At 41.3% G+C, this 16,364-nt stretch overlaps 1 protein-coding gene across 2 annotated transcripts; it reads right to left on the reverse strand.

Moving 5' to 3' along the window:
• Nucleotides 1-7,567, reverse strand: si:ch211-1o7.2 (ankyrin repeat domain-containing protein 53). Of its 2 annotated transcripts, none has more exons than XM_036596201.1 (6): nt 7,434-7,567; nt 6,713-6,851; nt 4,818-5,017; nt 2,957-3,121; nt 1,209-1,329; nt 1-863 (listed from the first exon to the last, which is right to left on the reverse strand). In XM_036596201.1, exons 1-6 carry the CDS (start codon nt 7,478-7,480, stop codon nt 297-299), a joined length of 1,239 nt encoding a protein of 412 aa, XP_036452094.1. In that variant the 5' UTR covers nt 7,481-7,567; the 3' UTR covers nt 1-296. The 2 variants fall into 2 exon arrangements, with proteins under 2 accessions (XP_036452094.1, XP_036452093.1); XM_036596200.1 differs by having other exon boundaries at nt 1-893.
• Between the last annotated feature and the right edge of the window lie 8,797 nt (nt 7,568-16,364).

The following is a 16,364-nucleotide window of genomic DNA, read 5'->3' on the forward strand; positions in this document are numbered from 1 at the left end:
GACAAGCTTCCAAGAGCACTTGCAAAAACACAAAGTAAACATAATGAGAAATTCAAGTGCACTACAAGTTTAGCAAAATTTCTTCATTTAGATTCTGTTGTATTTATTTTGATTACTGTGAAAGGTCGTGCTGTCAGGATAGACTGAGTTTAGAGTTAGAGTTTTTTGCCTTGACCAACCTTGGGGACAGAACACGGATAGATTAATGAACAAAATCCTCAGTTAAAGTGTGTGCTGGAAAACACTAAAATATGCTGGGCAGGGGGACTCCAGGCTTAGAAAGTAGTCATTTACTATTAGTAATGGCCCAGCTCCAGCTCTTCTGCCAGGTGCATTGCCACTTCAGTCCATGGTGAAGCTCCTGGTCGGGTGGTGCAACCTTGATGTGGCAGGTCCAGCACACTGCTAGCCTGGAATTGCAGTGGAGAAGTGATTCTGGAGAGGAAAGTGGACGGAAACAGACCCTTCTTAATGACGTCCAGTGGCAGGGCAGGAACTGGCTGTGGAACCTTGTCCCATGATGTAGTGTAGTGGATGTGGCCATCCCCATAACACCCCAGCGTCACCCTTTGATGCAGATCCGGCTCTGGTGGTGCTTTCTCTGGATGGATTCCCATTCGCACCTCCTGTGGCCTAATGATGCTAGCTGGAGGAGGTTTGGATGGGTTAGGGGAGATGTTCCATGCTTCTCTTTGTGCACTTGGGTGGCGTTTCTTTTCACTTTTTGTTTTCAGAGGCTCGGTAGATAAGCAGGGGCCAGGGCTTAATGTCCATGAGCCCCTCACAGGAGTCATGAGTAAAGGAAGCCCCTTCTTCTCAGCCCACTCAGACACTTTCTGCTCATTTATAGCCTCTCTGGCCACCTGAAACCACCATGGAAATGTGAGGATGACCTATGCAGTAAAAAAGTGAATTCACCAGAAAGGTACAGTCTTAAAAATAAAGGTGCTAAAGCGTTTTATTTGGAGCAGTGCTCCAAAAGAGAAGCAATTTTAAGTTCCGTACCTTTCAAATAGTCATTTTTGTAAATGTAACCTCAATGTAATGTAAAATGGCTATACCAAAAAATGATTTTTCCAGGAACTGTACGTCCAGGCCAATAACCATTTAGAATTTTTTTTTTTGTAAGAATGTAGCTACTACTGTAACTGTCTTCTTAGTTTCATGTATTTTTTAAAAAACAGAAAGTGAGCAATTATGAAACAAACCTTCTCCTTGCCCGCTACACTCCGGTACATCCTGATGAGATCCTGTCTGAGATTCTGCAGTGCTTTTCGTCTCTCCATGTCTTCCTTTTTATCCCTCTGCCACATGGCGTTCTTCAGAAACCTGTGATACACATAGAATGTTACAGTATACAATACAATTTGTGGCAGCAATGAATTGACTGCCTAGTGGCTGAATAATCCACCATGCAGTAAGTTTTTAACTGTAATTTCACTTGAAATACCATGCATTCTTTCAGTTAAACTCAATTTTATTTATATAGCTCTTGGTACAACAGATATTGTCCCAAAGCAGCTTTAAAGAGATGCAGTTCCATACCAGTAATGAGCAAGCTTAAGGCGAGCGCAACAGGGAAACTTCTTAAGACCTTAAGTCTTCAGTTCTGGACCTTGAATCCTATTTCCAGCCCAGTATTTTGTAATCACAGGTTGTTATTCGAACTGTTGATGTAACTGATTGGCCACCTAGTGCCATACCTACAGGCAATGACAAAACCCAGGATCGGAAACTGTATTCAGTGTCTGGAATCGAAACATGCATGAGGAAGAAACACTGAGAGGAACCAAGACTCAAAAGGAGAACCCATCATCCTCTAGGCAAGGCTAGATTTACCAAGGCTCATTTACCCACATCACTTTCTATTGCTTTCAGGGTGCCTTCGTTGCATGATTTCACATGCAACGCAACCTGCTGGTCTACTGACCTCAGCCCACCTGATACCCACCAGACCTCCCTGAGTACACCTGATACCTCCTATGCCTTTGTTTCTGAAACCTTTCCTGCCAATGACAAATTATATCACTCAATCTCTGCTTTCATGACAGCCCTACAACCCCTGCTAAATCTGTGAACACCCGTCTCTCACAATCACCTCTAAACTGATCATGTCCTCATAGACAAGTCTGTCAGAATTTAGGTGAACTTTTCTACTGTCCTGTTAAACTACTATTTTGGTTATGGTTCTAACTCTATGTAATCTAGTTAAGTCATTCCTTTTTATTTCTGGCAGAATGTTTAATTTTATATTTTGAAAAAAATGACTTATTTTCTCAAAATAATGACTGATTTTCTTGAAACATTGACTTAGTATCCTGTGTTTTTGTTTCTTTTTGTGTTCTTTTGAGATACTATGTTGAATGTTAAATAATGAGTTATTTAATTTAAAAAAGTAAGTAATTAAGAACTTCTTATGGCTTCACAGCACCACAACTGTGAAACATGGTGCCCTGGGCAAATACAGTAAAACTGGTTCACTTGTCCCTATTGTGAATTGACTGATTCTGAACTGTAAACATCTTAACTTCTCAGATTGAATCACTATGAAATTTTTCAGGGCCATGGATGTCCTTGACTGGCCCTGTCAGTCCCCCAATTTTAAACTCCCTGAGAGTAAGCGCTTCACTTACTGAAGACAGAAGACAAAATGCCCCTAAAACACAAGCAGGAACTGAAAAGGGCTGCATCACAGACCAGTGGAGGTACCCAGTGTCTGTTAATGTATGTGTGACAGAACTCATGCAGTGATTGCAAAAAAATGGAAAGCAAATGATAATGACTTTTATTGAAGATCTTGTTCAATTCATCCAATTATTTAATTTCAAATATCCTTAACATTTTTACTAATATTATTTTTCATTACATTTCATTTAAATATACAGTATATTCTGTTAGACCACTAAGTATCTGACGACCGTCAACCATTTTTAATATTTTAATTCAAGGGTTTTACCTGGCGACAACCCTATGACCCCAGATGCGAGCAAGGTCCAGGGGTGTGTGTCCTCTGCTGTCACATGCGCGTGTGTCCGCTCCAACCTCAACCAGTGTTTCAACACACTCTCTCAGGCCTTCAGCTGCAGCCATATGCAGAGGGCTCAGTCCTTCATCTGTGGATCTGGGAGTACAACAATCTTAACCATAACCATACAGGACTGCTGATCTTACCTGTCTTTACATTGTTTTGGGATGGTAAGGGTTAGTGCTTTTACTCTAAAGGGCTTTGGGTTCCTGGAGTAGGCACCATATACATAAAATGCATTCTTCTTTTTCTAATTTTTATTACATATTGTGGCATGCGATCGCCCCCCGGGCTCCGACGATGACGGCCGCGAGAGCCGGCAGGAAGGCGGGGCCCGAACACACAGCGGCGACGAACCTTGGCGAGGACAGCAGGGAGAGAGCCGCGAGTGGGGAGGGGGCGGAGCGCAAGCTGGGGGAGATGCGAGGGGGGCTCCTGCCCCCACGCACACCGAGGGTTGCCGCTCCACCAGCAGGTTCCTGACCATTTGACGGGTTGCCACCTGCTGCTCCTCAAGCTGCTTCCAGTGCTTTTCAGCATCCTAGAAGACAGCCTGTAGCTCCCAGCCGGCCAGGTGCACGTGGACCAGGGTCTTGATGGCCTCTTCTTCTGCCGTGGAGACTCCCTCGGTGCGTTGGCATCCTCCTCCCGGGTTTCGGTACCACTGTAGCACCGCATGTGCTACCCCGGGCTCAAGGAGGACGCTGGAGGCAGGATTCAGTGTTGCAGCAGCCATATTTCTTTAATCACACCAAATAAATACAAACTCAACTAAACCAACGCTACTCTAAACTGGCCACTTTTCAGTGGCTTTCAACTAACTAGACTTTTCAGTCTTTTTACTCAAGCTTTTCAGCTCTTCAGTTCCCGGCTGCTGCTTGTCCCTCTCTCTCGCTCTGTTCCCCCTCAGCTCTTTAAAAGGCGCTCACTCTGCCAGCCAGATCAGCATCAGCTGGCTCTCATTAAAGGCAGCGTGAGCACCCGAGCCGAGAGGGAACGAGAGCTCGCCGCTCCGCCTCCCCGTCACCGCCCCCAGCTTGCAGCTCAGCCGCCCGGGTCGAACGTGAGGTGTAGTGGAGCGGCCTCGCTGCATAACAGGGGGCGGGGCCCAGGCGGCGGAGCTCGGGACTCGCTCATTGCCCTCGTGCCGCTTGTTGCCGGCACCGTCGTCGTCCTCCTCCTGCCGTCACTCGCGTCACTCTGGTCACATGGCGGACCTCGGGCTTTGCGCTCCGCCCCCTCCCCGCTCGCGGCTCCTTCCCTGCCGTCCTGTCCGAGGTTCGTCGCCGCTGGGTGTTCGGCCCCGCCTTCCTGCCAGCTCTCACGGCCGTCATCGTCGGGGCCCGGGGGGCGGGCGCAAGCCACACATACATACATATAGTGCTGTACTAAAGCCACTATTTATTTATTTTATTTCCAGTTCAAATGACCATTAAGTACATTACACCCACTTTCTCACAGTGGAAAGATGGACAGAAACACCTGTGGATTTTTTCAAATCTGAAGCAAAAGTGGAGCTTGATTTTCTCCTCTCTTTCAAAGATGAAAGCAAAGTAAATGTAAAGTGTTTAACTGATGGTGACATTTTGGTGGTCTATCAGGTCTTGCCCAGATGTTAGAAGTCCCATTTTCTCTATATCTTTTAATACTTTTTGTAACTTCTCAAATTAGTGGCTAGCAGACCAGCTACTTAGTCATCATATCCACTGCATTACAAACAGCCTGACTGTAACTTTAACACCACAACAGCAGTTTTATTCTTGTCTATTATTAAGCAGAAAGCAAGTTGTACACATTGTGCTGGGCTCCGTGCTCTAGCAGGTATGTGAGGCAGGCATGTGAGAGTGGTTTGCTCTGTGGACTGAGCACCATGTGCAGGGGTCTTCGCCCACGCGGACAACTAGCGTTCACATCCACACAATGAGACTCCACAAGAAGCTTCATGCAGTCCAGCCGGCCATACTGAGCAGACACATGCAGCACAGTGAGACCCTGATACACACATATACAAACATACACAAAATTAGAAAAGGGGAAAGATGAGGAAGGTCATTTATATCCCCAAACAGACACACCATATAACCTGAAAAAAATAGACAGGCTGCAGCAAACCGTTTCACAGCGAACCGTTTCACCCGATGTCCAAGTAGATTATTCTGATATTCAGTTATGCAGGTAACAAAGCTGTTAAGAAACTCTTGTTTATTTCAAGATTCAAAATTCAAGAATCTTGGATCTTAAAACTCTTCAGCTTTAGCTGATGTTTTCCAGCATGTTCTTTATAATCTAACAAAATAAATATTGCAAATAAACCGATTTATGTAATGTAGCAGGAACTTTTGTCGTCAAGGGTCTATGATAGGGGTCATCAGTCTTATCCTCAAAGTGCCAGTGTGGCTGCAGGTTTCATTCCGAACAAGCAGAGCCACACCTGATTCTGCTTGTTTAAGTAGTTGGTCTCATAATACCAAACACACTGTCTCATAATACCAAACATGCTGTCTCATAATATGAAATACTCTGTCTCATAATACCAAACACACTGTTTCATAATACCAAATACATTGTCTCATAAAATCAAATACTCTGTCTCATAATACCAAATACATTGTCTCATAATACCAAACATATTGTCTCATAATACCAAACATTGTCTCATAATACCAAACACGTTGTCTCATATCAAATACTCTGTCTCATAATACCAAACACACTGTTTGATAATACCAAATACATTGTCTCATAATACCACACAATGTCTAATAATACTGTGTACAAAACACACTGTCTCATAATACTGTCTCATAATACAAAACACACTGTCTCATAATACTGTGTTTTAATACAAAAGACCCTGTCTCAAAATACTGTGTTATAATACAAAACACCCTGTCTCAAAATACTGTGTTATAATACAAAACACCCTGTCTCATAATACTCTGTGTCATGATACAAAACACCCTGTCTCATAATACTCTGTGTCATAATACAAAACACCCTGTCTCAAAATACTCTGTGTCATAATACAAAACACCCTGTCTCATAATACACTGTCTCATAATACTGTGATATAATACAAAACACCCTGTCTCATAATACTGTTATAATACAAAACACCCTGTCTCATAATACTCTGTGTCATGATACAAAACACCCTGTCTCATAATACTCTGTGTCATAATACAAAACACCCTGTCTCAAAATACTCTGTGTCATAATACAAAACACCCTGTCTCATAATACACTGTCTCATAATACTGTGATATAATACAAAACACCCTGTCTCATAATACTGTTATAATACAAAACACCCTGTCTCATAATACTGTTATAATACAAAACACCCTGTCTCATAATACACTGTGTCATAATACAAAACACCCTGTCTCATAATACACTGTGTCATAATACAAAACACCCTGTCTCAAAATACTGTGTGTCATAATACAAAACATCCTGTCTCATAATACTGTGTGTCATAATACAAAACATCCTGTCTCATAATACTGTGTTATAATACAAAACACCCTGTCTCATAATACACTGTCTCTTTATACCAAACATACTGGCCTGTATGACCAATGGCCCAAAATCTGCCTACCTGAATATTCAACCCTACAACTACACCTGCCTGAACTTTTGATAATTTGACACGGACTGTGTTTTGGTGGGTAATGACTTCCTCACCTGTTTGTTTGGCTGTGAGGGTGACTGTGCTCTCTTTAGGCTGAACCGGAGCCATTCTTGATCTCCACACACCGCAGCCTGAAATATATCACCTGCCGGGGGCGCCCTCTGCAGCCAGTGGTCCTTCTGAGGAGCCAGACTGCTCAGACAGAGGATGTGGAAGACATAATATTCCTCAATAAAGTTTGTTATAAAAAGGAAAGACAGAAGAAGCTCTTTATAGTGGTAACCATTTCATTTGCTACCCAAACCACCGGTGACCCTACACGAGTCTTGTGAGCTGATAACGGTAACCTCGCGCTAAATCTCAACAAAAAGTTTTATTTTTGCCTTACAGCGCCCTGAGTGGACATCTCCATTAATGGATTATAACAATAAGCTTTAGGCCAAAACCTGATCACAAAACTATCCTAAACCGATGCCCCAGGTTTTATGAAGCATATCCACAATCTTTTTTTTTTTCATGAAATAACCTTCTGAGCTTTTGCACTCATTAAACGTTTCAAATGACACCACCACTGTAAACAATGCTGACCCGGGAAGTTTATCTGGAATGTACATTTCACATCAAACCGCTCTGAATGACTTTGTTTGCATCGTAATTATTTAAATATGCGGATATTTAAATGGGGATTCCCATTTACACTATTTATTTGAACTAAAGGTTACAGTAAAATGAGTGTATATATGTTAGCAAAGAGAGCTAAGAAGGATAACTTACCTCACGCCTGCCATGAGCTGTTTGTTGACGGATTTCACTGTTGCCATAGCGACTCTCCCTCCAGAGCGACAAGGCGAAGTTCGCCTGTTTCTAGCCCTTTTCTATTAAGTACCATTACTAACTGTATAAAATAAACATTAACCAATACAACCATTAATCTACAGAGGTAGATATTTTAGACTCTATAGAGTCCAAACTCATAATCAAGTAAAATATTACTTCGCTAAAATGTCTCAAATAGAAGCGAAAGTGCCCCCCCCCCAACCCCGCCAAAAAAAAAGCCTTCTTTTCGTCTATCAGCATGGGAACTGAAGATTGTTAGCCTGCGTTCACTTGTTGATGCACTCTTGGTCTAATTAATAATAAAGCTCAAATATCAGGGGTGTGCCCAATCACCAGCAGTGCAGGTGCACCAACATAAACACAAAGGAATTGATGTATAAAATGTAAAAAAAAAAGCATTGCTCTCCTCACTCTAACGCTCATGAGAGTTCAAAATCTTACATAGGTACATGTAAACTAATGGGTAAATGTATTTACTGCCCACCTTTTCTCCCCAATAACTCACCAGATGCTCCAAGTCTTGATCTGCATGTTGGAGGTGCAGTTCATCAGTGAACTATTTAGTCTGTAGATGGCGCCATCAGGAGTCCCTCCCACTTCATCAGCTCTGTGGAGCAAGCACATTTCCCCCAGTGCCCCAGTGGTTCTGGAGTGTCCCTGTTCTGCATTATTTGGTGGAAACCCCTAAAAGAGTACTGCCTGACCTGAGGGAAGTTGTTCTTCAAGATGTAAATCTTTACTTTTCTCTACTCAGTCACACAATATTTCCTGTTTTTCACAGTTGGCATGGAAGGTATATAATTCTAGGCCTGTTTTTAGTCAATCTTTTGACTTATCCTTCAAACTTTGCTGTTATTTCTTTGCTTAGTCATAAAGATTTTTTGGTGCAAGCCATTTTTGTGTGCACTGCCTTGTTGGCTTGGCTTTGCATGCTTAATGCTTCTGACTACGGCTACTGTGCACAAATATGTATCATAAGCCTCAGGGCGTGCTGGAGAGCGATCAATATTTATTGATCAGTTTTCCCATAGGGAGTGGCGCCTTTCTAGATAGGCAGAAAGCGTGAGTGGAGATGATATGGATCACGGTTATTTTCTCCATGTCTCTGTCAAGCGTGAACAGTCAATGCGTTAATTAGTTGGGAAGTATCAAATGGCGAATATTGACTGTGTGAACTCTTGAACTGGGAGAGACTGAGCCACATCGACAGAGATAATTTCCAAAACTGTTTATGTTCAATTGTCAGTTATTAGTTTGATTGTGGAAGTGATTATTTGTATTGTAAACTTAAGTTGCAACTTATTATGTCTCGTTTCGTTTACAGCCTGTTCCACTCAACTCAAAATGCACTATGAACTTTTGAACTGGAAATGCTGCAGTGTACTAATACCAGGAAGACATGTGCGGGGGTCAGTAATAGCTTGTGTAAGTGCACAACAACCCCTACAGACAGTGTCCCATCTCTGGTCTTTCTCTACCCTTGATCGTCACCATGGGGTCATGTGTAGTTCCAACATAAGCTCTGAGCCTAGCTCTGGGTTGGGGCCTTCTCTGTGCTCTTGACTGTCTTGGTTCCAGTACTTTCTGATGAATCTGAGATCCCAAAGAAACATTAAGCTGACCTGAGGTCAGAAAGCGAAGGGAATAAACCAGAGGCAGTGAAATGAAAGATTACAGATGAGATGACAATGGCTTGTGAAGCCTGCTTAAGGCAGGCATGAAAATGAGATCATGGTGGCCTAGTGGCTCACCATTGGCTTAGCAGTCGACCAATGAGGGGCTTGTGGGCGGAGTTAGAATGCCAGCCAGTTCATGACTGACCAGTCAGAAAGTCACATTCAATATGAAGACAAACATAACAAAGGCCAGACATGCCTGGGGTCTGTCTCTCTCTCTCTCTACACATAAGTACATACATACTGCATGCCCTCATATACTCATATACTCTCACACTTCTTCCTTTTGCATGCACTGTAAGCACAGTCACATGAGGAGATGAGCTCCATGAATGTTCGTCACATGACGCAGAGGAGTAAGCTGGCAAAATATTCTGTCTCTTAATGGCAATCTCATTCGTGGTCAAAAGCTAAACCCGAGCTGAAGGATGACTGTTCTGTGAACCCTGGGAAAAAAATAGAGAGAGAGAGAGAGAGAGAGAGAGAGAGAGAGAGAGAGAGAGGGGAGGAGAGAGAGCAGAAGAGGCGTACAATCCTCTCAGCTCTTTCATATTTGATGAGCCACCTTGTGAGGACCTCAGGCTCTGGAGACTCCTGAGCTGTGTTAGTGTAAGTGCGCTGATGTCTCTCTCTTTCTCTCTCTGTCTTCCTCTCTCTTTCCTCTTAGCTCTCTTTCTCCTCTCCCTCTCTTTCTTTATCTTTTTTATCTCCTTTGATCGCTTTCCATCAGAAGCTTCTCTCTTCTCCTTTGTTTATGTGTCAGTTTCTCCCTCTTTTTCTCAATTTCCCTTTTTGCTTTCTATCTGCTCCTCTGTTCCTTCATCTCTCTCTCTCTCTCTCTCTCTCTCTCTCTCTCTCTCTCTCTCACTCTCGCTCTCTACTCAACCTTACACTAATGCACACTGGCACATTCTGCAGCTCCGAGTCACAGTGCGACCCGGCTGTGTGCACTGACCGCACCACGACCTCACGCACACACACACTGCACTGTACGGGAGGGAGGGAGGGAGGGAGGAGGGAAGAAGAGTGGAAACAGCGAGAAAGGGATGCAGAGAGACAAAGATGCAATGCAAGAAGAGAACGAAAAGAGGAAAAGTCATATATTTTTCTACAGTCTAGATAGTTACATCTTGTACTTGCACTCATTGGCCATTTTATCAGGTAAACCCAGGGCTGTTTCTTGTCATCCCCTCCCTGAGCTGCACGAGGCCCCCTTGTGTAAGTCATTTTTTTGAGTCATGAAATTGGCAGGACAATATCTGACGAAGACAGAAGAAATAATGTACATGCTACTAAGACACACATTGTAGTTTATTTAGTTGTAGTCATTATTTCATTATTTTAATTATATAGATAGTTTAGATCTATCTGTATTCCCCCACCAGGCCACTGCTGACCAGATATTGTTTGGGTGGAGGACCATTTTCAGCACTGACAAGGTTGTGGGTGCCCTGCATTTTTTTAGTCTTTTCCTGCTCTGACACATTGTGCTCAGTGGCGGTCATGGTTTGATATTGCATTGATTTCCATTAGACCAGCCTCTATCGATTATATTAGTCATCGAGTAAAAGCTGTTTTTCTTTTTTGACAAGTCATAAGAGATTAACACCAATGAAATGATCAAAACAGGCTTAAATGAATAATAACAAACCATGCTGAGCGATTCCAAAATACTTAAAGACACTTCATTAAAATACATACATAACAGGGTGTGTCTTTCAGGATTCTTACTAAGGGAGACGGGTAGGAGAATTTTAAATATGCATTATCATCATGCAATTTCATAACTACGTCACTAAATACTGATATTTTTGTGACAGCCGTAATTTCCACCATGGAGGTCTATGGAGTCTTTAAACCCTGAAGTGACGTACAGGCCGCAGGAGGACAGTCATTAGTATTATGGTCCTGCTGCAGTCACACTGATATGTGTTATTGTAAGTAAATTATGTATGTAATGACTAAAACTGATGGTGCCCCCTCCCTTTCCCCTCACTGCATCCCCTCACTTTCTGAGATGTGTCTTCTTTCAGAGTGCAGAGCAAGCATCCCATCTGTGCTCCTCTGTTTTTTTCATCCATGATGTTCCCCATGGAGCCATGCCCATCACAAGTGGGGGTGTTTATCAGACAGACTTTAAAGTAAGAGTTCTGACTAGAGCTCTGTGCTAAAGGGTAGATTGGATTATCCTCTATGTGTAAGCATAGACAGGTTAATGAAATAGAGAGTGAGGGATTATTTTTGTTAAAGACACTTCTTATCGTTATATTACATAAAGCTTAGCTTCAGGAGAAGTTGCCCCTTAAACATTTTGCATTCTTTCAAAATTTGAAGTTTCTCAATCTTTCTTTTCAGTTATGGGAAAAATATTTACAAAGGTTTTATTAACATAAAACAGCTATTTGTTAATACCAATGTGTGTATTTTGCTTCAACACTCAGCTTCAAGTTCGACAAGGTGTGCTTCTTGCTGTGCATGGCAGATTTCGCCTAAATAATGACCTGACAATTGTCATATCCAAACTGACTGTCTTTAATATTGTTGCTGTTGGAACAAATTCTTATATCTCTGTTTTTGCCAATGAATTAACTAATAGAAATGGTCCAAAAAAATCTTGTTCCATTAACATACATTCATTGTTTTTGTTCTCCTGTAAAAGTACCATTTTGGAGATACAAGGTCATGACAGTGATGATGAATTAAGTTTGAAAAGCTTCATGTTCCCAAACTTTTAACAGGCAGCATAGTCCTGAACAAAGCTGGAAGTAAATAAACAGAGAGATAGAAAAAAAATTGACAGATGGAAAGATGGAATATAAACTCTCAAATAGAGAACCGTTTGTGTAAACTATCACACTTTGTGTACAGCCTTCTAACCTGCAGGCTCAGGAGAGTGTCATGTTAACTGAAGGACGCTCACTCACTCTCTGTCATCAATCAGCTTATGCCAATGCCTGTCAGGTCCCGAGTCTGAGCCGCTCAGAAAACCAAGCTGATGGGGCCATATGTGAACATGCTTTATTTGTAGAAAAGAATAGATGAAGATAATTAAAATGATAGTTGGAAAATGAAATGTACACACTTTTGCACTTACTAAATCTTACTTACTTGGAAAAAATTAAGGACAATATTCAGGCTTTAATGTAATCTCTACTACTGTTTTTTTTGCTGTGCACTGTACTTTTATGTTTATAAATAAAAATGACAAAGTGTTAGAAACCACATGAACCAGTCTATTAGGTATTCACTTGTACAATGCTAATTGGTGGGATTTAAAAATAATGTTTCTTAATAAGTAATTGCAATGATAGGTAAAGGATAGGTGTGTAAAGGGCAAAGCCGAAAACCATAACTGAATGCCCATGAACTTCAACCCCTGAGATGGCATTGCTTTGAAAACTGTCATGTTTCTGTGATGGATATCATCGCATGGACTCTGGAATACTTTGAAAAACTTTTGACAATAAACACTGTTCATTGCTGCATCCACAGATGCAAGTTAAGACTGTCCTATGCAAAGTAGAAATCATATGTCAACAACATTCATAAACACACTGACTTGAGCTCATCTTAACTTGCACATCTGTGAAGGCAGCAATGACGCTGAACACATTGTGGAGCCACATCACAACAGCATGGCTGCATAATCAGACAGTATGTGTGCTAGACTGACCTGCTTGCAGTCCAGAAAACGTGTGTTTTATTATGCTCAAAACATGACAATTAAGGCTCCATATGGTTGCACAGTTAAAGACCTGTATAACAAACGAATGACAAAAAATTTACTTTCAAAACTGGATCAGTTTGTTTCTTCAGTCTCCAAACATTTATTAAGTGTTGTTAAATGGAAAGGTGATGTAACACAGTGGTAAACATGCTGTCCCAACTTTTTTGAAACATGTTGCAGGCAGCATTTGTAATGAGCATATATTTACAAAAAAAAAACAAAAAACAAAAAACAAAACAATAAAGTTTAAACATCAAATGTTGTGTTTATGTACTGTTATCAATTTAATACAGGCTAAACAGAACTAATTTACTAATTTACTAATTAACTTTTTTGGACTGTATTAATGGCTTATTAATGGCTGTAATAATTCGTTGTATTAGAATGGATTGACATTAAAGCAAAACAATCATTGCATATACATATTATTTAATATTGTTTAACAGGCTGTTTGTATTTAAAATTGTCCTCTCTAGTTGTCTGTCACTTATCTATGCTATCTGTAGCATACCCACCCTAATCATCAGGCAGCGGACTAAAAAACATTTCATGTACCAACTTTCTGTGCTGATTGTGCTTATTGATTTGACTTAATTCCCCTTTAAAGCACACAAGTTGGGACAGTAGGTAAAATCCAAATAAAAACAAAAAGCAATATTTAAAATAATACTACGACAAGATATTTTATGTTTTACTTCATCAACATTGTAAATGTCTGCTCATTCTGACAGTGATGCCTGCAATGTGTTCCAAAAAAGTTAAGATGGGGTGACTAGGAACATGAAATGTTCAAAAAACATCTTAAACAGGTGATGCAGTCATGCTTGAAAGGAGCGTCCAGGAAAGGCTGAGTCTTTTGTGAGCGAGAATGGGTGGAGGCACTTGCCACAAATGCAGCAAAAAAATCAGTTTAAGAATAAAATTCCTCAGTGAGCCATTGCATGAATTTTAGACATTATAATAATAATAATAATATCATCAAAGGATTCAGGGAATTCAGAGACAGACATCTCAGTGAATAAAGGGCAAGAGCAAAAAACATAAGGGAATGCCAATCATTTTCAATCCCTCAGGCACTGCATTAAAAATAAGCCTATCTGAAATGTTCTGATGCACAGTGGAATTGTGCATTGTGGTCTGACAAATCAACCTTGAAGATTGTTTATGGAAATAATGGACGTTATCTTCTCCAGGCCAAAGAAGACATCATGTGTGAAAATGTCATGATGATTGGACCAATAGAAATGCTCCAAAATGGCTTCATATTAAATTGTTTTACATTAACTTACATTAAAAGTAAAGAAAGTTTTTGCCCTCTCCTGTTACCATAAAGTTAACATTTTGGAGGTACTTGTTTTTTCTGTGGACAGCGACAATATATTTACAAAAAACAATACAATTCATGAGGTAAAACATTAAATATTGTGTTTTTGAACTGCTTTCAGTTTAATACAGGTCTACCAGAATTGGCTAACCATTACTTTGTTTTATTAGCATTTCACATACTGCCCCCCTTTTTATAATCGGATTTGTACATTTATATTGTTCGTGCCTTAGAGCACAAACATGGATCTTTACAGTAGCCTTTTTTTCTGACAGTACATTATCATTTTATCTTAGACCCAAGATTTCTTTTCAATTGTAAATTCTCTGACTGGCTTAGAAAGTGCAATAAAGGTACATTCAACCTAACACCTACTCATCATTACTGACAGTGGACTGCGTTTTCATCAATGTCGGAGGAAGAGCTTTCCTTCATTGCACTGCAAGCTCTGTTGGCTTTAACTATGTGATTAGATCAGGTGTGCGTGTGTGGTGACCTGAAGGACGCATCTGTGCAGCGACGCTGAGGAGAGCAGGTAAACGTGTGCGTGACCTGATCTGGAAATAGTTATTGTGTGTGGGTGTGCATGTGTGTTACCTTGCTTGTGTCACAACATTTCAGCACAGATGTATTTGAGGAGAAGAAAAACAGATAAGCTTGAAGTAGCCCATGGCAGACTTGTCTCTTAAGATTTATTTTGGAGAAAATTTGTCCAGCAGAGGGGACTTGAGGTGTGTATGTTTGCATGCGTATGGGGGACACTCAGGGGGTTACACTCTGCTGCAAAATTCCCGGGTTAGCGCCTAACTTTTCAAATTTAAGGAAGTTTTGATTTGAACCTGAAATAACATTTTGACTCAGAGTTACCTTCAGCTGAACCCAGAGTGCTTGACTAACCTTTGTGTGTGACGCACTGCTGCGTTACTAGCTTTTGTTTTCATGCCACAGAAAGAGACACAATCCTGAATACATACTCTTCTGTTTGTACATGACGCAGTCATTCTTTCCACTCCATTACTTGCACATATATATGTGTATAGATGTAAGTTTGTCTCATGCGTCTTGTCGAATGTGCAAACACACACATTCAGCGACTCGTCATCCGTTTACCAGGACTGTGAGTGGTCATGACAGGAAACAGATGAAAAAGGTGCCCACGGCACATGAATCACACTTCTGGCCTCCCCAGCCAGTGCACATGATGGCGTTCCTGCCACTGAATAGGGTTGGCTTCAGGAGTGCTAACACTGACACCATAAGCGTAGGGTGTGTGTGGGGGCGTGTGAGACTATGACTGAGGTCAGAGAGATTGCAGCAGGTCAGCTGGAGGCCAACCTACAGAATATAGTCAGGAGTGTTCCCCAGCTTTCCATCATGACAAGGTACTTAAAATATCTTAACAATTTAATCATGCAAACTTTTCTGGGGGTGGTGCGTGTGGCGCAGCTTTGCATATCACGCATATTAACATATTAGGAAAAAATAAAACAGAAAATTTTGGCTGTGCAAAAGTTATTTTATTTTTTCCAATATGTTAAACTCAGATAAAGAGAAATGGTGCACACAAAATGTGCAGAAAAATCCCATATGTAAGTTCTCTGTAGAGGATGTGTTAACTTATTTTCCCTTACCAAAAATATAAATTAACTGGAGGTGTTGTACATTTGCATGCAAAAGTAGATGGATAGATAGATAGATTCAAAAAAATGTATTTATTTAATTTTAGCCCCCTTTAAGTAACATAATGTAGTACATAATGTGGCATCACCCAGCAAACACATGTCCTTCATCAACTGGTTTACAGCTCAACCCCCACGGTGGTCCTGTTTTTTTTACCCAGCCGAGGTGACCTGCATTGGGGCAGAGGGGAGCTGTCTACCTGTCATCTTGACATCCCCCCCCTCCAGCACATGGGGTCTCTGACTTACGCTGAGGTGGAGATACTGGAAGATCTTATTGGCTGAGAGCAGAGCTGAAAGAATCTGATTGGTGGAGAGAGAGTAGAGTGAGCAGGATGCCTCAGAGAGCTATTAGATTATGATCACATCTGGCACCTATGAGCTCACTTGGCATTTGCATCCATTACTGGATGCACGCAGAGCCCATGAGCTGGCACACGCACACACACACATATGCACACA

The sequence above is a fragment of the Colossoma macropomum genome, unplaced genomic scaffold (genome assembly GCF_904425465.1).
Source record: "Colossoma macropomum unplaced genomic scaffold, Colossoma_macropomum, whole genome shotgun sequence".
NCBI lineage: Eukaryota > Metazoa > Chordata > Actinopteri > Characiformes > Serrasalmidae > Colossoma > Colossoma macropomum.

Excerpts from the sequence above, each read along its gene's own strand:
- si:ch211-1o7.2 (XM_036596200.1), bottom strand. The coding sequence starts at position 7,480 with ATGGCAACAGTGAAATCCGTCAACAAACAGCTCATGGCAGGCGTGAG. Across the intron at positions 6,852-7,433 it reads CAGCTCATGGCAGGCGTGAG|TCTGGCTCCTCAGAAGGACC; the intron begins GTAAGTTATCCT and ends CTGTCTGAGCAG. Across the intron at positions 5,018-6,712 it reads CCTCACAGCCAAACAAACAG|GGTCTCACTGTGCTGCATGT; the intron begins GTGAGGAAGTCA and ends TGTGTGTATCAG.